This window comes from Eublepharis macularius, chromosome 12 (genome assembly GCF_028583425.1).
Source record: "Eublepharis macularius isolate TG4126 chromosome 12, MPM_Emac_v1.0, whole genome shotgun sequence".
Lineage (NCBI taxonomy): Eukaryota > Metazoa > Chordata > Lepidosauria > Squamata > Eublepharidae > Eublepharis > Eublepharis macularius.
The window spans coordinates 29,754,728-29,777,860 of NC_072801.1; the positions used below are offsets into that span (position 1 = coordinate 29,754,728).

The following is a 23,133-nucleotide window of genomic DNA, read 5'->3' on the forward strand; positions in this document are numbered from 1 at the left end:
CTTAGCAAAATGGGCTTCCTTTTACATCCAAGATGGCGGGTCAAATGGGATCCTTGCATACTGTGCATTTAGAATCAACCTAGCCCTAGAGCTGTGGCACATGTAGCCTCCAGAGAAGGGCTGCCTGTCTCCAGTTGTTGCATCATCCTCTGCCCAGGGCACAAGCCCAAAAGGGTGATGGCCACAGGCTTCTGTCATGCATAGTTGAGAAATGCCCTTCATCTCATGATGGAAAATGGGATCTACAAAAGCAGGTGAATGGTCCCTTAATTTCATCTAGATACTTTGTCCCAAGCCACTTGGAACACAAGATAAGGGATGGGGGATAAAAACACTTGCTTGTGTGAAATGCCCTCCACCCTAAAATCCACCCCCATAATTCAACCATTGGGACTACAACTGTTCATGAGTTGAAACATGTCTGCAAACTCAAAGTTGGCAGAAAGGAGGGGGCAGGGGATGGTCCATCAAGCCCCAAGCACAAGATGCTTTAGTGCTTACCGATGCTGATATTTCTAACTGAAGTAGAAAAATAAGTTTACCATCTTACACCTTGCTAGAATGTCACAGAGACATGTAATTTCTTCCTCTTGAGACAGGAAGATCAGAAAGATGTGGGGTGGGGAAGACTCCCAGAGTATAAATTCTCAGGACACTTGACCCTCCCTTGTCTCTTGGCCAGGGAGGGTCAAGTCATAAAGGAATAAATCTTCGCCTGGTGACTCCATCTTGTCCACGCAGCCAGGGATAATGGTGAGAAGTTCCAACTCTAAGAACTAAGTTAATGATGAACATTTAAATGCTGCACCTTCAAGAATTATTTAACTATCCTAGTTAAACATTGTTTATGGTAAGTGCTGAACGTAGGGTGAAAGAATTGTGTGTTTTCACTTTTTCTTTCTATCCTTGCTCAGCCTCATGCTTGAAAAGACCGTGTATACTTTTAAAATTTTTGTTTATTAAGGTTCTTATATTTTGAATGCTCTAAGCCTGATCTCTGTAGAAACACCACACCTATCCAGTCTTATTATGATAGATTGCCTCCGTGCTAGGTTGTAGGAGTGAAATGGGAGACGTGGCAACGAGTCAGAGCTTCTAAATGGCAATGCAGTTACAGAGTGCTAGATGTACAAGTCTGTTCAGCAGGAGATACTCTCAGATTTGCTGGTGGCAGCAGCTATTATGCAGTTTGGTTTGGTACTCTCTGGTAGTCAGCACTGAGCAGAGACTTGGGATGGCTGTGATGTTTTCAGTCAGAATTGAGGAGCTGAGGGAACAGGGCTTAGGAGTCCATTCCTTCACAATCTGTTTGAAGTGAGGACTGCTTTTAAAAAAATCCCTTGTGAGAATTACTTGGGCCCCGAGGCCGCTGAGTATTTGCAATTTTTGGTTTCCTAACCCACACATGCCTCCTCCTTGAACAGGAGCTGAGCCAACCACCTCAGAGTTCACCGTCATCATGCATGGCCCGAAGCTCAAGACTATTGAAGGCATTGTGATGGCTGCTGATAGTGCTCGCTCCTTTTCACCACTTGAGAAGTTTGGGCAGAACTTTCTGGAGAAGCTGATTGGAATTGAGGTCCCTCATAAGCTTTTGGAGAGGGTTACCTTTGTGGATACCCCCGGGATCATTGAGAATCGGAAGCAGCAAGAACGAGGTAATGCTTTACTCTTTGAATTTTCAGAGGGCCCCTGAGAGGAAGGTAAAGAGGAAGGTAAAATGAGAGACAGCAGAAGCCCTATCCTGACATTAGACTCCTACAATATCAATATCTCAATCAATCATTTTTTAAAATGGTCAAAAATGACACTAATTTCAGGATTAAATACTTAATTCGGATTTAAATTCATTAAGAATTCATGAAGCAGGCACAACTCAGGAAGTCACTCAGGCATCTCAAGGTTCCCTTCTACTATAATAACCTCCTTCCTAGCATGGGCCACACATCTGTTTATGCATATACTCAAGAGTGTTGTAGATCTGTGAAGGTGCACATGAGCAGGAGTTGTACGTCTAGATATTCCTGATAAAGCATGGAGAGCAAATTTTAGACACTTCTGGTGTGTTTATATTTAAGAGGTCTGTAATGTAAGGAAATAGTTCAGAAAGATGCTTTGGTAAAGGAATAGGGACTATATTACTGTGTAGTGTCTCTTGCTGTAAGTATGCTACTATGTAACTTCCGTATTGTTTTAACATGTCATGTTTAAATAAACTTATGCTTGGTTTTTAGCTCTATTTTCAGATTTCTATCTTATTGCTTTGTTCATCTCAGCTGTTGATTATACCTGTCTTACACTGTATAATTCACCTTGAGTAACAGTGAGAAAGGCAGACTCTAATGTTGTTAATAACAATAACAATAATAACTGCAGCTTTCTGACGTAACACCCAGAGAACTGCAAAAGACGGTGTTACTTGGAACAGCGTACATATTGCACCGATACCTGGCTGATATACTTAGGTCTTGGGTGGAAACTTGTATCAGCTCAGCAAGGCCAATCAATGATAACATGCGGTCTTTATTTATTATTGATTGTGTTGCATGTAATTCAAATAATAATAATAATTTAAAAAATCAAATGGAAGAAAAGGAGATTGAAAAGATAACAAAATATCAAGATGTATAATTTGAAGTTCAGCATCTCTGGGAGAAACATACAACAGTTATTCCAGTAGGAGCGCTAGGTGCAATTCCAAAAGGATTAACTAAACATCTAGGTGCTATTGGCATAGACAGGATAACAAATGGACAATTGTAAACAGCCACCCTACTTGGAACATACCACATACTAAGATGATACCTCACTTAGATTCTTGTTTAAAATCCAAGTCGGCAGAGGACCAAAAAATTCCAACCCAAACATTGATGAACTGTGATAATGTCATATAACAACAACATAGTATAACGTAGTATAATATAGTATTTGATTCCACAGAGACCAAATTAAACGTTCAACAGAAATATTCATGCATTTTAAAAATGCCTGAGTGAAAAATGTGGGCTTTGAATACATCGTGAAACTGTAAAAAGGCACAGCCTTGTTGGGCTATAGAAAAGCATACACAGAAAAGCATGAAGAACCACAGCAGAATGCCACTGATGCAGAGGTCACTTTGCAAAATTACCGGTTTCATAGCATTAGGTATATATTAAATACATGAAGTTTGGTGACACTCTCATGTGAACGTTGTCAATAGCTGAAAATACTTATATTTATTTTCCCACTTTCCAGGCAGACAGTCACACAAATCATTTATTCACCTAATTCAGGGCCTTCTTTATGAAATATACATCAGTAAGACAAGATTTGACCAAATAGTTTCATTACTTTTTATCTCTTCTGCATTTCAGTTTCTCCCTTGTGGTCTAACGATCCAACTAAGGGATGATTAATAACAACAACAATAACAACATTCAATTTATATACCGCCCTTCAGGATGACTTAACACCCACTCAGAGCGGTTTACAAAGTATGTTATTATTATCCTCAACACCAAACACCCTGTGAGGTGGGTGGGGCTGAGAGAGCTCCTAGAAGCTGTGACGGTCACCCACAGCGGGCTTCAAGTGGAGGATTGCCAATAGAATGGTGGATTTTTCACTTTAGTGTTAGGGGCAGAGAAGACTGAGTTCCCATGATGTAGAACTAATGCTGGCTAGACCTCTTCATGTGCCAAACTGATCATGAGCTAGATGTCGGGCATCCTTTGAACACTAACATGATTTCGTTCTTCCCCCTTTTCCACAGGCTACCCATTCAATGATGTCTGCCAGTGGTTCATCGACAGGGCTGACCTTATTTTCGTAGTCTTTGACCCCACAAAGCTGGATGTGGGACTGGAGCTAGAAATGCTTTTCCGCCAGTTGAAGGGCCGTGAATCTCAGATTAGAATAATTCTGAACAAAGCAGACAGCCTGGCCACTCAAGAGCTTATGCGAGTGTACGGGGCCTTATTTTGGAGTCTGGCCCCACTGATCAATGTCACTGAGCCTCCTAGGGTCTATGTCAGCTCCTTTTGGCCTCTGGACTACCAACCAGACACTCACAGAGACCTTTTCCTAAAAGAGGAGATCTCACTCCTTGAAGACCTTAACCAGGTGATTGAAAACAGGCTGGAGAACAAGATTGCCTTCATCCGCCAACACGCCATTAGGGTTCGCATCCATGCACTTCTAGTTGATCGTTATTTGCAAACCTATAAGGAAAAAATGACCTTTTTCAGTGATGGAGAATTGGTGTTCAAAGACATAGTGGAGGATCCAGACAAATTCTACATTTTTAAGTCTATTCTGGCCAAGACCAACGTCAGCAAGTTTGATCTCCCCAATCGTGAGGCCTACAAGGACTTCTTTGGGATCAACCCTATCAGCTCCTTCAAGCTTCTCGCTCAGCAGTGTTCCTACATGGGAGGCTGTTTCCTGGAGAAGATCGAGAGGGCCATAACCCATGAGCTACCTGATCTCTTAGGGAGTGTAGGCCTGGGGAAAAAGCCCAGCATCCTCTCCTGTGACACAACAGGCTGTGGGGAAACTCCAAAGAACCGTTACAAGAAACATTAACAGGGCTATTCAGTGTAACCTCCTGTTCCTTTGCTCCTTTTGGTGAATGAGCTTATGTCTTATCTGTCCAAGAAGCTAAGGTTTGTTAACCCTTTCAATACCACACTGGCAAGAGATAACATACAAGGAGTTGGAGTCCCTGGCAGCAATTGCAGGGAGGTTGGGGGGCACCTGGGGAAGAGAACAAAAACACTGTGAATTCCTGACTTTTTATTATCTGTTGTTTTAAGTGGGAGGCAATATAGAAAGCTCTTGGTACAAAGGGTGGGCTGTGTCTGTGGAAGATGTTGCCTGCCCTTGCATATACTCATCAGCACACTGGGAGAAGGAATGTAGTGAGCAAGTTGTGAGAAAGGACACCAGGGAAAGTACAATCATTACTCTTTCACAACCTGTGAAATCAGTTTCTATGGCATCTTATGCCTATTGCACACGGGGTTAAGGACTACAGAATCTATTGCTAAACCCAACCTTTCTTTTGGGGCCCTGCCAGCCAGCCGCTCTTACTTTTCATGAGCATGTCCCTCCCCTGGCTGCATCTAAGCCTTCTCCTGTGCATCTATGATCCCTACCCTAGGCAGACAGAATCCATCCTGCCTTTCATTAGTGTCCCTATATGTAAGTACAAAGGCTTTTTTTAAAAAAAGAAACTCATATAGACACCTGGAACAAAAAGAGAAATACTCTGGTGCAAATAGGAGTTCAGGCACATTCAGAAGATGTCATTGGAAGCACATTTTAGTGAGTTCAGCTGGGGCTGGAGGGTGTATGAACACAGGAATCCACTGATATAAAGATGAAATTGTGAGTCTTAGTACCTCCTCCAATAGAATGCAACATGTTCACAAGGTCATGTTGCATGTTTGCTTGTGTCTGAGGGTCTTTGTACTGCTGGGAGTCTCCTGTTTCCCAGTTTCTTGTTCACTGCTGCTGTTTTTTCCAAGCTTCTTACTGTAGACTAAAACTGGGCTTTGTAACCTACTCCAAAATACATTTTATCTGCTTTAGCTTTACAATTGTCAGTCTGTCCCCATTCCCTACCACATAACAGGGCAAGAGACTGTTCTTTAAGTTAGAACTGATGTCAGCTCCTGCATAGGTGGTAAAGAAAAGTCACGGGCCCACTCTTCTTTTGCTAGGTTATATTGGGCTAGTGAAGCTGGTGATGGCAGCAATCAGAACAAACTCAAAATGTGAATGGGGCAGTTGTGATAGGCAGTAAGTACATTCAGGCTGGAAAGGGGGCAAGCAAAGAGAATGACTTCCAGCTTTGTTATAAAATGCTTGAGAAGCATTATCAACCTAAATGCAAGAAAGGCCAAGTGAGGTATAATTAAGCACCCTGCTTAATTATAACTAGAAGGGAAGGAGAAAATACAAAACAAAGGACTGGGGAATGTTGATTGAGTTTGTTGCTCAGAAAACTGGAACTTTAAAAGAATAGAAAGGTAGTCCTGCTCAAGAACAACAGTTCAGAAGAGGAACGTGCCACAATCTACCTACAAAATATGAGTTTAAAAGAATTAGGGCTCATTCATAAGTTACCAAGTCCACGTGGTGGACATGTGGACTGTCCATACACATGACCTGGGAGTTCTTCACTGGGAACTTTATTCTTGGGCATGCATGGTCATCAGTTGAATTTGGACTGCAGGGAATAGAGGCTTAAGCCCCAGCACCATTTTCAGTTTGGGAAAATGGTGCTGGGGCTTAAGCCTCTATTCCCTGCAGTCTGAAGGCTACAGGCAGCTGGTATTTGCCCAGCTGACCCCACAAGCCCTACAAGGCCAAGAACCACCCATTCATGCTGGAACATTAACTTACCATAACCAGTCAATGGTGCCTTTAGGAACCAGTTGGCTGTTCTAGAAATGTGGAGCTTCTATCTCCACCTCCTTGCAGGAGTACGTAAGGCCCCAGCTTACCTTTTCTGGAACCTCACTTGTGCTGTAAATATAGTTGATGCCACCCCTGACTTGGGGGACATCAGTCTTCAGCAGGACAATGTGGGGTACTGAAGACTGGCTGCCGGGCCTTCTAAATGGCTTGGCTTCATGTCAAGAACAGAGTGAGGGGTGGATAAGTGTGGCGTTCACAAAGGGGATGGGAACAGCTAAGCCATCAAAGCAGCATTATGTGGACTCATGTCCAGAGCATTGTAGACATGAGAGAAGCTTCAGGCTGCCTGAGAGTTGCCTCCTCCTCCTCCTCCATTCCTCTTTGTATATTAGCTTCTCCCTCCATTTTTCTTCTCTCACTATCTGCTTCCCACCTACCCTGCAGTGCTTTCTCCAAACCAGGTTCTCTTTTCTGTGCCTGTCAATGATCCTTCATTTTTGTCTCTGCAATTAATGCAACAGAAACGAGAACTGCTGCTGAAAGTAGCGGCTCAAAGTATGTTCAGATGAGCCCCTTTCTTCCTGTTCACCTTTTTCTTGTGTAGTCTGCTGCCTCTTTGAAGGGCCTTGAGCATTCTCATATTCATAGAGAGCCAGTTTGGTATAGTGGTTAAGAGTGGTGGGTCTCTAATCTGGAGAACTAGGTTCCCCACTTCTCCACTTGAAGCCAATTGGGTGACGGGTCAGACACAGCTCTTCCAGAGCTCTCTCAGCCCCACTCACCTCACAGGGTGATTGTTGTGAGGATAATAACAACATACTTTGTAGACCACTCTGAGTGCCTTTTAAGCTACCCTGAAGGGCGGTATAGAAATGAATGTTACTATTATTATTATATATGTGCCGTCTGCTTTTACAAATCACAGCATCTTACAGGTCACATGCAAGTGAGACTGGATTGTTTTCTACATTCTTTATGATTTGCTCAGTTTAGGGTGCAATTTAAGAACCAAGCAACAAACTAGATGGATGCAGTGTGGTGTAAAATCCACACTGTCACAGGCTTTGTATAGGGCTATAAGCAGGGCTTTTTTTCAGCTGGAATGTGGTGGAACAGAGTTCCGGAACCTCTTGAAAATGGTCACATGGCTGGTGGCCCCACCCCCTGATCTCCAGACAGAGGGGAGTTTAGATTGCCCTCCGTGCAGCTGAGTGGCGCAGAGGGCAATTTAAACTCCCCTCTGTCTGGAGATCAGGGGGCAGGGCCACCAGCCATGTGACCATTTTCTCCCAGGGCAACCCACTGAGTTCCACCACCTCTTTTCCCAGAAAAAAAAGCCCTGGCTATAAGTGTATTTGGTTAGCTATATGTTGGGTTGTGATGGGGAGGAGGAGATGCTGTGTTCTAGCCAGACTGGCTGGCCTAGACTCAAAGAATCGATTCTGCCCCTGCACTGAATAAATCTGCCCAATCAATGAGGACAACAGCATTGTCCAACAGCATCCTAGTTTAGCACATGGATCATCGGCCCTAGCCTTATCATCTTCCTTCTCCCTTCATAATGTGTGCTCTGTTTCTCTTTGGGGATGTGCTTGTGCCACATTCATATGACTTGGAAACCAGTGGCAAGCACAAAAGATAAAATCTAGATCTAGTTTCATCCACTCTAGTTTCATCCACTCTGGTTTCATCCACTTTGGAGAAAATGTTGTTTTTGAGTGTATGGCCGGAATAGTTTGATGTCCATCTAAATTAATTTGATCTGAGAAACTGCTTACTGGTGCTACCAGCGGAGCCCTTCTCAGTCTTGGGAATATGCATCTCTGTGAGCCACTAAATTTTGGAGGGGGGATTCTTTGTATATTTCATTGATTAAATTACTAAACCAACCCCCACCATCCACTGTTGTGTGCTTCTTTGGATCAAGGTTTTGGGCAGATACATTTAAAGGAACTACATAGCTGTAAAATATTCCTGTTAGCAACAATCTGTATTTGGAGAGACCATAATACATCAGCAATTCTAATAAATTAAGATCTTTTCCAATCCCATTCCTTGTTACTTTGCCTCTTTTTTAAAAAGGTTGGAGCTGGTGAATAAAAAGGTTTGGATTCCAGCAAAGAGGTTAAAGGACATGTGGTTGAACTCCACCTACTAATTTCACCTAATAAGTTCCACCTACTAAGATTAAACACATTTTATTTATGGAATAATGTCTCCTTTCCTAAAACGATCACAAGTCACTGCCTGGTGCTGCATGGCAGACATTTCACTTTAGGTTTATATAGCAAACCAACATAAATCCATTAAACACATGAGTCCATCCTTTCCTCCAATGATTCCTCCCATGCCTATATGGCACAGAAGCCATATCCAGTACTTGATGATGACCATGGTTAGGGCGTCAGTGAGATTATTGAAGGGGTTTCCCCTCTACAGTGAGAAAAGAAGGAGGAAGTTATTATGGGAGAATGTTCAAGCTGCAGTCAGGAAGTGGCTAAACCACAATAGGGCGCTGCAGAGATTCTTCGACTTTGGTTGCTTCACATGCTCAGCGTCAGCGTGGATTGTCTCCTGCTGTCAGTGGGTGGGAACCTCATATGGCAACCAGATGTGCTTCATGACATTTTTGCTGACCTGGATGTGTGGAGCTACAAGAAATGGAAGGGTGTCTGTAAAACAGTGTCAGATCCAGCAGTCATATCTCTAATCACAAATAGTGGGTTCTGGGGTCTTTAGGGGAGCAGGTCTGGCATTGTGCCACTGCACAAGGCTCTAATGCTACCTGTACAAAATCCTCAGTATCTTGGAGGGCTGATTCTTACACTAAAATGCCTCCTTGGAGGACTCATGGGCTGTTAACAGATGTAGTCATGGAGTTGGGAGCTGGCAGCTCTGTTCCCAGGTGTGCAGATCCCTATTCAGATCAGAACCACAGAGTGTAGGAAGGAGCCTCCCTCCATTGCCATTTCCCCAACCTCAAAATACCCCAGGGAGCCAAGACCCACTAAAGAAAACTCAATGTACTGATGGCTACAGGTGAGATTTTTCCAAGAACACCTAATTTTAAATTTCCTCAGATGATTGATAATATTACAAGTGCTTATATTTTAGACACCACCCTGACTGCTAGTAGAAATACTTCACTCTTCCAGTGCAAAGACTTTTAGTTTGACATTCCTGTCACATGTAATATATTGATGACTACTATACTCTGAGGTTAATATCATGGGGCAACTTGTCATATAATGCCATCAAATGTAAAGGCTTCCCATTTTCAGACTGGAAGTTGTGATCGAATACAGATTATCTAAGGATCTATTCACATGTATAAAGCCTTATGTCCCCTACATGGCTTTCATGATTTCTGTCAATCACATGTGTTTGGAGTTCAATTTTGGAACTTAATTCCCAGGAGAGTATGAACTTGATTCATATTGGGACAGTGGACTTAAGTTTCTCTACCTCGCTCCTCATTTTCCCAATTGTAAATGATCCTGGGAAGCTGCTATTTGTGCCTCCTCCCCCAAAACATATGTATTCTGATGGCTACATGTAACATAGCTTCAAAAGTCACTGTAAAAGAGATGAAACTATTGGCGCTGTTTGTCAGCAAAACCTCTACTTTAAGATCAGCTAAAAGTTTATAACTCTCTCACAGAAAATCTCTCTCATGAGCAAGATCTGATTCCTGGTTAGATAAGAGGTTGATACTGCAACAAACATCAGAACTTCATATTCTTATTTCCATTTATCTTTGCATTTATTAGAGAAGATTGATTGTTCTCCAGATACCCTGGCACTGCACTGACAGGCCCAAACAAAGCACATTCTAAGACTTCCCCAGGAATTCCATACATTCAGTTGCTTTCTTTTGAGCCTCTGCAAATTTAATCAGGCATTAATTCACCAGAATAATTTAATGTGAGATATAGCAGCCTGCCAGCTTCCATATAGTCTTTCTGCAAATAAATACAGCAAAATTAGCATGTTACTAATTTGTTTGAGACAGTTCAGAGGCCTTCTTTTCTTGGGGTTATGCTTTATATAAATATTACATTTCCCAGCACAAGAATGTGACTGTGGTGGAGGTAGCTGCCAGTTGTTCTTTGCCACCAGCAACCTGCACTCAGTTTTACTGCTTCTGAACATGGAGGTTTCATTATGGCTACATTACCAAGTTCCTGCTAGATCTATTAATTTTTCTAATGCCATCTAAGCTAACAAAGGATCGTTAATTTGTGTCTCTAAATAGATTTGAAGTATGTGACAAGGCTACCAGTTTAGGACTGATTCACACAACCACTTTTTGCTTGTTGGGCTTATTTGCAATCCATAGAGACTTTTTTGTTGGCACAAACTGAATCTGTAAGTTTCAACATGGTTGTCTGAGCATTCTAACACCTGCCCGGATGCTGATGTAGCATGACTCTGCAGTTCTGAATGTAAAGAAGAGTCCTGCGGAACTTTAAAGACTAACAAAATATATTCCAGCATAAGTTTTCCTGAGTTAGTTGTTACCTCATGAGGTACATCATGCACCTGAAGGATTTGCCATAAACATTCCTGGAATTACAATGTCCACCCAATTAAGTAAAGAAACAGATTGACCAAGACAGACTAGTATCTAAAAATAGCTTACTACAACGAAGGTCCAACAGAAATAGAGCACCAATTGCGGTCACCTTAAGCTCAAATCAATCCAAAACATCATGAATGACCTGTAACTCATTCATATTTCTCTTAGGCCTTGGGTCACTGGTCTTTTCTCTCTTACAGACATCCTCCTAACCTAAAACAGCTTTTCACCAGCAACCCAAGAGAGTCTCTCTACACGCAATGCCTTGGTGCGTGTCCGTGGAGTGTAGGGAGACACAATGTTAGCAGAGAAGAGTAGTTTAAAAAGAAAGAGCCCACAGAACCACTCCTCGAGGGTTTGTTAATTTCATCTTACCCGCCCCAAAGGCTCTGTCACTTTCACCTCATCAGTCTAAAACTGTGAGGGATTGCAACCAGAAGGCAGCCAGGAATGGAAATGGGCTGGACCTGCCTTCCAGAGCCAGGCTTGGACCTGGAGAGGTTATAATGGGCTGAAGCTTCCCTTCGGGCATTTCACCGTCCCTTCACGCAGCTCCAGTGTATAACAAAGCCTTTGCCCTGCCCTGGCTCTGTCTTTTTAAACTACCTTTCCCGGCTAACATTGCATTTCCCGACATGTGTTCTTCACATGTCAGATGTCTCGTGTAGAGAGACTCTATATACACCCAGGAACAAGACTCTCCAACAAACAAAGATGTTCCCATATACACTCAAGCCAATACAGTCTCAGGATCTACTAACATCCACTATACCATCTCAAGCTCATCTACTCTCTTGCCCTTGTGTGTCGATAATACCCTTATGTTCTCTGTTTTGAACAAAGTGGACACTCCCTATGCAACAGAATAAATGGATACAGGGGCCTGACATTAAAAAACAGCAATATTTAGAAACTAGTGGGGGGAGATTTTAATCTTCCAGGGCATTCTGTTGCTGACCTATATGTCATTATTCTCCCATGAAAGAACTTCAAGGGAAGAATATAAAAATCTGGAATTAGGATTAATTAAGGTCAGTACTATCTCCTCCCACTCCTTCAGGTGCGGACAAGGGTTTGGGATTTCCTGCTTACTGTAGGTCTTATATTTTAGTATCAACCACTCTTTATGAATGTGAATAAATAAACTTTATATGGCCTCTGTATTTTTCTAATTAGAGTGTACTTTCTAGGCTTAGACCTGGTAACCCCATTTTACCTATCAACAACCGGGGGTGGTCCTCATCACTATCACTTTTTAAATGGATTTTTTTTTAATTGACCTCTTTTTGTAACATCTTCCCTCTTTCCTTATTCTTGAAGCCAGTTTTGTGTAGTGGTTAAGAGTGATGGGACTCTAATCTGGAGAACTGGGCTTGATTCCACACGCCTCAACTTTAAGCCAGCTGGGTGACCTTGGGTCAGTCACAGCTTCTAGGAGCTTTCTCAGCCCCACCCACCTCGCAGGGTAATTGTTGTGGGGATAATAATGACATACTTTGTAAACCGCTCTGAGTGGGTGTTAAGTTGTCCTGAAGGGTGGTGTATAAAATGAATGTTATTATTAATGTTATAAGGTACCATGGAATTCCTGTTTAATTTTGCTGCTACAGACTAACACTGCAACCCCTCTGAATTGTTAATGTATTTGCTGTTTAACACACACACATTTGAATTCTGAAGCAATACTAGAGAGTGGTGTCATAGATACATAATACATATTATATCATAAAAATGTGTGGAATATTCCACTACTGTTATCTAATAACATGATAGTATGATGTTAGGCCCAGTGATTTTTCAGTGTGTTTAGGCACAAGTAAATCCGCATAAGATTGGGGCGGTAAGAATGACAGCTGGCCTGAGAAAAAGAGAAAACCAGAACAAACCATGAGAGCAGCTGAGAACTTTTGTGTAGGAGCCACAGAAAGGAACTAGAAGGCAAGAGATAATGGGATGAAAGGTAAAACATGCGAAAGCAACATTGGAATTTACAGATAATGAGCTCAAGAAAGAGGCATGACAGAACCGCCGAGGCCAGCAGCCACATTTATTTATTTCTCTGGGAATTTTCCCCCCACCTGGGTCTCTCAATGGGGATCCAGGCAGTGCCAGGGATCCAAAGCAGCCCTGCAGCCTTTTAATTGCTCCCTGATCTGTGCCGCGTTTAACTGTACAGCAAGACAACCTGCTCACTTCTCCCCTGCTGAATAATTTACTTGTACTGGCAGCAATTAATTAGTTCTAATGAGAGGAAAGCAGGTCCAGGGACAGGTATTAATAGCAGGACATTATTGTATGCGGTATGGCACAGGTTTTTTTTTTTAATAAACAGGCACCACATGCCAGTAGTTCATTCGCACTTGACTGTGGAATGTAATTCTGAAGAAAAACGTGGCTGGTCCTTCAAGTCTAGTACTCCAAGACACAATCTTTAACAAACAACAAAAGCAACCCTGTTTTTACGGAATAAAGTGCTATTTGGGATTCATATTATGATTTGGGGACTCCTTGACAGCAATAAAGAGATATTTATTGTATTTTGTCCTACTTTGAGGACTGCAGAAGCTTTTGAAAGGTCCTCTGGGAAGCTATATGTACGATCCCCTGGGAATCTCTTGACATATCCTTATCCATCTTCCCTTCACACGTTTTGTACATAAATGGCAAACTCCTTCACGTCCTATCAATATGTCGAAAAGATATTTTGCTAGTAAAGCGTGAACGCATTTTAAACGTAATTTATAAGGGAATAAGGAATCTGCTAAAATCGGTAAACTGCCTTCCTGAGGCTAAGGGACGGAACGTGGTGGTAGTTTTAAAACTTTTTGCTCCGCCTTTTCCCAGGTCGAGGCGGTTTAAGAAGCTGCTCGGAGATGAGGAGGAGTCCCTTTTCCCGCCTCTCTCCTCTTGACGGGGTGGGGGGGGGAGAGAAGGGGGCGCCTTTTCTTCAGTGCCGATCGGACGCATTGAAAAATGAGGATGTTCGCGAGGTTTTTTGGAAGGCGCTGGCACAAAGGGCAGGAAACCCCGCGGCGCTCCCCCTCCCCTCGCGAGGAGAAAAGAGAGGCAGACAGGCGCCCACCCCGAAGGCTGGAGACTCAGTTTGACCGACCCGACCATGCAGCGGCGCATGCGCTCCAGGCGGCAGCGGCGCCCTGGGTCTTGCGGCCCCTCCTCATTGGGAACCGGCGCGCGCCCCCGGCTCATCGCGTAGCTCTGCCCCACTCCGGTCTGCGCCTGCGCCAAGCAGTCGCGCGCCTCAGTGACAGGAGCTGCCTCCGTCCTCCTCCTCCTCGGCGAGGGCCCGGCCCGTGTAAGGGGGAACTGAGGCGAAGAAGACGGCGGCGAGTGCGGCCCGGCGGGGCGATGCGGCTGGGAGCCCGGGCGTGACGAGCCAGGGCACTAGCCGGCGCCATGCGGCCTGGAGGGAGCCGGGGCGGTGGCGGTGGCGGCGGGTCTCGCGTCCGCTGAGCGCCGTCTGGCCGGCGCCGCCAGCCGTCTCCCGGCCATGGCCTCGTCCTCGTCGCCGCCGCACCAGCAGCTGCTGCCACGGCGGCCGCACAGCACCGAGGTGAGCTGCGACTCGAGCGGCGACAGCAGCAGCGTGACGGTGCGGATCCAGGCGCGGAGCACCCCGCCGCCGCCCGGCCCGGCCTGCAAGTCCAGCATCTCGTCCAGCTGTAGCAGCTCCGGGGACTCGGCGGCGCGGCGGGCACAGGGAGGGGCGTCGGCGGGCGGCGTCGGCGTCGCGTCCCGCCGGCGGAAGAAGCGGCTGCGGCTGCCGCAGCTCTTCGAACGCGCCTCGTCGAAGTGGTGGAACCCCAAGTTCGACTCGTGCAACTTGGAGGAGGCCTGCCTGGAGCGCTGCTTCCCGCAGACGCGGCGCCGCTTCCGCTACGCGCTCTCCTACATCGGCGCCGCTGGCCTGCTGTGGGCTGCCTACCTGGGCGTGCGGCTGGGGCCCGGGCGGCAGGCGGCCGTGGTGGTGCCGGCGCTGGGCGCTCTGGCCGGCTGCCTGGCCTTCTTCTTCTTCACCTTCACGCGGGCCTACGGGCGTCACTATGTGGGCACCTCGCTGGCCCTCATCTTGCTGGTCTTCGCCCTCACGCTGGTTCCCCACTTCCCCGCGCTGGGCGCTCTGTCGCGGGCCAACGGCACCGAGCCGGCACCGGGGGGCGCCTGCCTCTCACACGTGGGCAGCTTCTCCATGTGCATCGAGGCGCTCCTGCTCCTCTACACGGTGATGCACCTGCCCCTCTACCTGAACCTCTTCCTAGGGCTGGCCTACTCGGTCCTCTTTGAAACTTTGAGCTATCACTTCAGCGACCAGAGCTGCTGGGCACCTGCAGGGGCTCGTGTGATTTACTGGGAGGTCCTGAGTAAAGCCCTACTCCATGTCTGCATCCACGCCATAGGCATCCACTTATTCATCATGTCCGAGGTAAGGTCGAGGAGCACCTTTCTGAAAGTGGGGCAGTCCATCATGCACGGCAAAGACCTGGAGGTGGAGAAGGCCCTCAAAGAGCGCATGATCCATTCTGTGATGCCCAGGATTATTGCCGATGACTTGATGAAGCAGGGAGATGATGAAAGCGAGAACTCTGTTAAACGCCATTCCACCTCCAGCCCCAAAAACAGAAAGAAAAAGCCTTCCATACAGAAAACCCCCATCATATTCCGCCCTTTTAAAATGCAGCAGATAGAACAAGTCAGTATTTTGTTCGCGGACATTGTTGGCTTTACAAAAATGAGTGCTAACAAATCTGCACATGCTCTGGTGGGGCTCTTGAATGATCTCTTCGGTCGCTTTGACCGTCTTTGTGAGGACACAAAATGTGAGAAGATCAGTACTTTGGGTGACTGTTACTACTGTGTGGCTGGGTGCCCTGAGCCTCGAGAAGATCACGCGTATTGCTGCATTGAGATGGGCCTGGGCATGATTAAAGCCATTGAACAGTTTTGCCAAGAGAAGAAAGAGATGGTGAATATGCGAGTGGGTGTTCATACTGGGACTGTTCTGTGTGGTATTTTGGGCATGCGGCGGTTTAAATTTGATGTGTGGTCCAATGATGTTAACTTGGCCAACCTGATGGAGCAACTGGGTGTGGCTGGGAAAGTCCATATTTCAGAGGCTACTGCAAAATATCTGGATGACCGTTATGAAATGGAGGATGGAAAGGTGATTGAGCGTGTTGGTCAGAGTGTAGTGGCAGACCAGCTTAAAGGTATTTGTGTTTCTTTTGTACAAAACTTTGTTAAAACAACATGGCTTGTTTCAGTATTCTTTCCCTTTACTTCAGACTCCCACCATGCACAGTGGAATGCATTTTTGCGCTTATTCTTATCTGTATAATGAATAGGGAGTGGCAATCCCCCCTTTCAAGAGGGATGAATGAAAAGGCCTCTGCATGCCAAATATTCCACCGCATGACAACATCCAGTTTACTGTAAAGGCTTATGTTCCATGTGTGTATAAGAGACAGGTGATTCACAGTTTTTTATAATGAAATATGACAGGAAAGCTGAGTAGCAAACATCTTTAATGTTAGTATGTTGAAATGTTCACTTATTTGTGGTTTCATAAGAAAACATGCTTGCTAGACTTACAGTAAGTTATAGCTATTAGAACTTGAGTTGGGAAGTGTCTCATTATCTTCAAAAAGATTTCAGATAATTGCAAACTTGTTACCTGCACTAGAACAAGTACTTAATTGTTTTAGAAAAAATGTACTATTTTTGCTTTTCTGACAGCTCTTTTTGTTTGTCAAAAAGACATGGATGAACATTGGATACTCTTCAATGAACAATTAACATGTTGTTAACTCCTTTATACTGAATCTCATAAACCAGGAGAGTAAGATGAGAGACAAATCAGATCCAAAATGAAGTATTTTAAATTGCCTTAATAGTTCCAGTTTCTGTGCACGTTAATTTTGTTTTTAAACTAAAGGCAAGAGCAGAATTCTTGAGGTGACAGTGGAAAAGTGAGCCTTTGAGAATAAGGGAATAGGGCCTGGATTGGAAAATGGCAAGGAATCAAACACAATTTCCTTAGGCAAGTTTGACATGTCTGCTTGTCTTTCCCTGATAGCGTAATTGTGGGGGTGTGGCTTTCTGCAGCATTTTCAGTCATATGCAGAGCTTGAAACAGCCCTTCTTTTCAGCAGATAACGAAGACCATCTATATTTGATATATTGAATGCATTTTTAGGGATGCAAAGAGGCCACAAAACCTGAAGCAATTCTTTTTTGTCTAGTGCTTATTGCTGATTTTACTGTCTGAAGTATAGAAGATGAACAGTAATCTAGAACAATACCAGTTTATTTCTCCATTACCTCTCCACATTCAGGATTATTGTTGTCTGGCAGGGCTCTTTGGGGAAAACTTTCGTGATCTGGGCTTGGAGCTCTTACCCTCTACCAGATGTCTTAGCAGCAAATTTATGAAGCTTAAACTGATAAGGAATAGTAAGTCTGCCTTAAGCAGCAGTGTGTTGCTATGAAAATATATCCCTTTTATGGGTGTTTGCCGTAAACTTTCATTCTAAATTGGAAAGTATACTATGGTTAAATATATATGGTTAAAATAAACATCTTTATTTTATGGGTAGTTATTGAATTATCTTGACTTTTATACAGTGTAATAAAAATATAACTAGGATAGTTGAAAGATATCTACATTTCTTCATAGCCTCTGTTTAGATTCAGTCTGATGCAACAAAGTAAGAGAGATTACAATGAATTGAAATTGTTGCTGAATATTGTTAATATGTTGAAATATTTTGTGCATGCATTTTATGAAGCGAATCCCCATGAATTAAATGGGGTAAGCTTGCCTGAGAATGCAGCCTTATAGATATTGTAAGTGTCTTAATTTGGACAGTGACTCACCTTAGTCTCTTCAAAAACTTGTGCAGCCTTTATTACTCAGTGCTGATGCAACCTTTGCTGCATGAAGAAAGGATATAGAGACTAGAAGGCTGTGCTTCCTTGCTCATTCTGTTGCAGAGGTTGCAGGGGAATAAAACAATCTTGCAAATGCTGCAATGGCAGCTTTCTGTTTTTCACAAAATGTAGAGCTTTTAAAGCTAACATTCATGCTTTCAGTGAGCTCAGCAGCAGACTAGTTGAACAGCAATAACTGCATGGCATCATCACTTAAGGACTGTCAGGCATGGTATTATACAAGAAAGCAATTCTGTTTTGTTTTTTTAAACAACAGGATTAGAAAAGGAGAGGAAAATAAACTATGCAAGCATTAGCTTAGCAATTTATGAAATGCATTTTTATTACCAAAGGGTAGGCATAATTCTGATTCTAGAAAGAGGAGCTAGTGCTGTAAATAACTGGTCCTGCTGCCAGTTAATGTCATTGTACACGGAAAGAGGTGGTGTGGGTAGAAGAATTGTTTCTGCTGTTCTAACTATAACTTTCCCATAGGCTTGAAAACATATTTGATATCTGGTTTGAAAGTTAAGGATCCCCTTTGCAGCTGCTCACAGACTCTGCTTCCAGGCCTTGAAGCAGGAGACAGAAGCAAGTTACAGGCAGCCTCATCAGTGGAGAACGTTGGTGACTTAGCAAAGGTTTTCAGACAACCAGAGAAAAACAAGGTTTGACAAATATATTCTTCATGTTTTTGTGGAGCATTTAGCTAAAAACGTGTTTTAGAAACCTAAATTAGTCAATTTAATCTCAACCTTCCTCCAAGATGCTCAGGGTGGCATGCATGGTTCTCCTTTCATTTTATTCTTACCATCGTGAGAGGCAGCTTAGACTGAGAGGGTGACTAGCCCAAGGTCACCCAGTGAACTTCATGGCTGGATGGGGAATAGAACCTCCGTGTTCCACATGCTAACCAAAACACAGACACAATCTCATAATTGGTTGAAATCAGACAGCTCTGTGTTCCTGTGATTCAAATGAATTTTGTTGTTTCAGTTTGCGTGTGCATGGAAGATCTGTGTTTGGCTTAGCTTTGCTGTGTTTAATCCTGATTTCTAAATTGTTTTTAATTATTAAAGGCCAGTGTGTTCCTCCCTTTCCCCAAAGAAATGTACATTGGAGCAGACCAGCAACTTAGTTAGCTGACTTTGGAGAAACTCTGGAAAATATACAGCATACATTGTTATGAATTCTTGGAGAAGGAAAAATAAACAGTCTATTTCTTTGTAGTTAGATTATTTGCAGTTTATTAGGCAAAAGATTGGGAGATATGACCAGATATGGATGTCAGAGTCCAGACCTGAATCCCCACTCAGGCACAAGTTTCAGCTTTTGGCATGTCTCTGTATCTTGGCTTAACCTGTGCTGAGGTTATTGGAAAGATAAGAATATTGCTGTTATGAGCAATTGAATACAGACAAAATGGGTGACAGAGGGAACTGTTGCTTTCACATTTATTCCATGACTTAATAAGTACATATAATAGGAGAGTATCCTGAACTACAGATGGAATCAGATGATTTCATGTATTTGGAAAGCAACATTTCTTATAATTTTTTAGTTGTTTGGTGTGGTGATGCAGAGTACATATGATGACAGTATAAAATTTGTTCCAGTGGGCAAGGCATTCTGCCCCAAATTTAATTTGTCTGTATACTTAAGAAAAACAGTTGTTTATAATCAGTGTGTGTCAGTTAAACAGGTGATCAAGAACTTTTTCCCCTCTTGCTGTGTTTTGTTATATATTTTAGTCATTGCTGAATGCTGATACTTCTGGTTTTTAGACATGTTTAACTTACTGGCTTTTAAATCTTTTGCTACCAAAACTCTCTTAGATTACATTTAGGTGTGTAAACCCTTTGGATTTTTAGTTGCCCTTCTGCTTATTAGAGTATGAGGCCTAGGGTAGGATGTGTTTGGGGAACTGGAGTGGTAAGAGAAATGGGGGCAGCAGTTGCATTACCATCCCTGGATCTGGGGCAGTGGGAACCAGACTTGTCAGGTTAGGAGAAAGCAGTAAAAACTGTTATGAGTTTGCCTCCATTTGAATTCTCTTCCCAACCAATGGAACTTCAATCATCCTGTCAGTGAACCACTGTGTTTAAAATGCTAGGTCAATTAACAGGAAACATCTGTGGTTCAGAATTTAGTCCTGGATAAATGTACTGATACTGTTTAATGGAACACAGTAGTGTTAGGTGGGCTCTCTCAAACTTGCCTGTCATTACAGCTATGGGATTGTCTCAAGTAATAACCCAAGGCATATAACTGAGCACACCTTCTTTGATATGGTGGTCTGTTCAGGATGAGAGATCTGGTTGTGGAAGAGTTCAAGATAATTCCATTGATGTGGATAGATCATTGCCTGGTGGGGTCTAAACTAAAGGCTTGGTTAAAAGCCTCTTCCTCTGGAGAAGACTTGTTCTGAAAAGCTTTCTGGCATCTGCTGTTGTAGCTGGCAATTGTGTCCATCAGTTGATGGGTCTCTGTGAGGCCATGCATGGAATGCTCATAGTTGCTCCTAACATGCCAGAATACACCTGGCTCCCCCTGGTTCTCTGTCATGCTAAAGAATAATAAACATTTGGAATGACAGAGCAGTTGTGGAAAGAGATTCCTGCCAAGCCTGATCAAACATAGTCATTCACAGTTGAGCCTACTGTATAGCAGTAAAAGCAGCAAAAAGTGTAAATTTCTACTTCTGTGCAGTGCTACCTAGTGAAGCTGCTGCACATAGTAAGAGGCCTTTTATATCTGTGCCATGGAAAGGAATAGCAGACTTTTTGGCAGCTCACTATGAGCTGTTTGCAAAGCACTTTGCAGATAAAATTGACCATATCCAATTCTGCTTAGTCTTCTTTCAGAGATACTTCCTCATATTTATTTAATTCTATTTATACCCTGCCTTCCCCATGAACAGGCTCAGGGCATCTTACAACATAAAATATACATTAAAGCATCATAAAAATATAAAAATTTAACATTGAATGACCCAAATTAGTAGTTATCATTCTTTGAATAAGAGCTCACTGCCTCAGATGTTAAGAGGCAGTGATGAGAGCCTTATTGAGAAAAAAAACACATAGTTGCCTCAGACCTGGATAAACCAGTTCCAAATCTGCAGTTTCTAGGCAATATTCCTCAAAATGGTGACCTCTCAGCTCTTTCTCAGTGATTATCTAGGTCCTTCTCCATCTTATTTCTGACTTGGATAAAGCACTATCTTGGTCTTCATAAAAGATGGTTTATGCTCATCATTTGATAATGGGAGTATGTCCCTGTTAATTTTCTTGGAAGCTCTTGATATCATCAACTATGGAGCCTTTCTGGATTGTTAGTCTTAAATGAGCTTTGAATGCACTTTTTGTCTTTGCTACGATCCTTTCTGGAGGGTAGGCAGCAGAAGACAATGTAGCTCTACCCCTTGGACTGTGGGGGGCTTCATAGTCTCCTTGTCATTTCATGTAGATCATGGGAGAGATTCTCTGGAGATATGGGATGAATGTCAGTAATATGCAGATAACTTTCAGCTCTATCTTGTCCTTTTCAGATAATTCCAGGGAGGCAGTTAATGTGCTGAACCAGTGTCTGAATGCTGGGAAGCACAGAGTAAAGATGCATAAACAAATTTAATCCTTTAATGCTTTTTACCTGCTTACATTGGGTTGCCAGCTGCAGCCACTTCTGGAGAATGACATTTTTGGCTATCTTTGACTTGCCGCTGGATTATACTATTGTAACATGTGAGGCTAACTTTTTGAGGACTGTTTGGAAATTTCAGCTGGTACAAAATACAATGGCCAGGGAATTGAAGCCAGTTTGTTTCAGAGCTCAATTCAGAGTGCTGGAATGGTTTCTTGAAGGTACCTACCCTTTTAGAAGTGTGGTTGGTAGGTGACTTATACAAGGGCCTTCTCAGCTGCCCCTCTTCCTTTGAAACTATATCTCCAAGGAGGTACTTTCATTACAGGATTTCTATGAGTTTGGATCTGTTTTAATTTTATTTTGTATATTTATTGTAGGTTGCCTTAAATATCAGTTAATGGAAAAGTGGCCTAGAAATATTCTCAATGCTAAAATAAGTGTGAAAGGGTTCTGTTAGTTAAAGTACTAGTAGAGAAGAGGGAAGGTGCCATTCCTGTTTTGCTGGGTAGTCTGGCAAGACATAGTCTGTTGGTTTTAACAATCTCTTACATTATTTTAATTTTTTTTATATGTGCATATTCTTGGTGCTTACCAAGAAATATCGAAAGAATAGATCCCTAGTCCAAGGAGCTTAATCTTCAAGGGATGTGTGTGAAACTATCTGTGTCGAACTGTGATAGGGCATGCTATCAATAATGGTAAATAGTATGTTATGAAGACTTCTAAAATCTCTGTAGACCTCAATTGATTATTCTATTGGTAGTTTAGCTTGCCACATTAGATTTGTTAATCCATAGCTCATCATTTGTACACTGTGACTCCATGCACGTTTGGAGTGTTCTTACTTAAAGGTAAATTTTATAAAGATAATTAAACAAAAAAGTAAAACAAAATAAGTCAGCAGCAGTGAAGAAGATGCAGTTCATGAAAATGCAGAAGATAAAACTGGTAAATAGATATGCAAGTTCATGTAATAAAAGTAGCTTAACCAAAAATATCCAGCCAAGTAAATTCCTCTCTCCCAACAAAAAACTTAATTACCAGTGCCTGGTGGCCTCAGATTTACAAGAAAGGCACCAAAGAGCCACGGGGCAGAAGCTCTTCTTGGCAGTGGAAGCTTATTTGTGGAACCTGTTCTTTGCTGCTATCTGCCTTGCCCCACAGTAAAGAGAAACCTGTGCAGCAGGGCCTGTCAAGCAGATCTGAATGTTCAAACGGGTTTATATGGGAGGGGGTTCCTGTTTAAGACCTTTCAGGCCTTTAAAGATGAGCACCAGCACTTTAAATTGTACATAGCAAAAAAACTGGTAGAAGTGTCATTGGGGAAAGCGCAAAGCATATTAGTTGTTCTCCAGTGGCAGTTGATATATCCTATGAAACGTGTGTGTTTTGTTGGAAAAGTTTTGTGATGTTACCAATGTTGCAAGTTCAAGGAGTGCTCCAGAAGTAGAAATGATCAAGATGAACAGGATTGGCCAGCAGGTCATGGAATTCATTGAATGCCAAGAAACTCATTTGGTATACCCATGGAAGACTTTGCTACATTGTCATGTTTGTAA

At 43.1% G+C, this 23,133-nt stretch overlaps 2 protein-coding genes across 4 annotated transcripts in view; both read left to right on the top strand.

Annotated features, from left to right (window-relative positions):
• Window positions 1–6,224, top strand: part of SRL (sarcalumenin) — a 30,480-nt gene extending 24,256 nt beyond the window's left edge. For all 3 annotated transcript variants that reach the window (XM_054993249.1, XM_054993250.1, XM_054993251.1), the window contains 2 exons: window positions 1,425–1,658; window positions 3,755–6,224. In XM_054993249.1, coding sequence (XP_054849224.1) covers window positions 1,425–1,658; window positions 3,755–4,566 — 1,046 coding nt within the window. In that variant the 3' untranslated portion in view covers window positions 4,567–6,224. The remainder of the gene's footprint in view (window positions 1–1,424; window positions 1,659–3,754) is intronic.
• Window positions 6,225–14,259: 8,035 nt separating this feature from the next.
• ADCY9 (adenylate cyclase 9) overlaps window positions 14,260–23,133 on the top strand; it is a 33,922-nt gene continuing 25,048 nt past the window's right edge. The window contains exons 1-2 of the mRNA XM_054993155.1: window positions 14,260–16,209; window positions 18,425–18,597. Coding sequence (XP_054849130.1) covers window positions 14,493–16,209; window positions 18,425–18,597 — 1,890 coding nt within the window. The 5' untranslated portion in view covers window positions 14,260–14,492. The remainder of the gene's footprint in view (window positions 16,210–18,424; window positions 18,598–23,133) is intronic.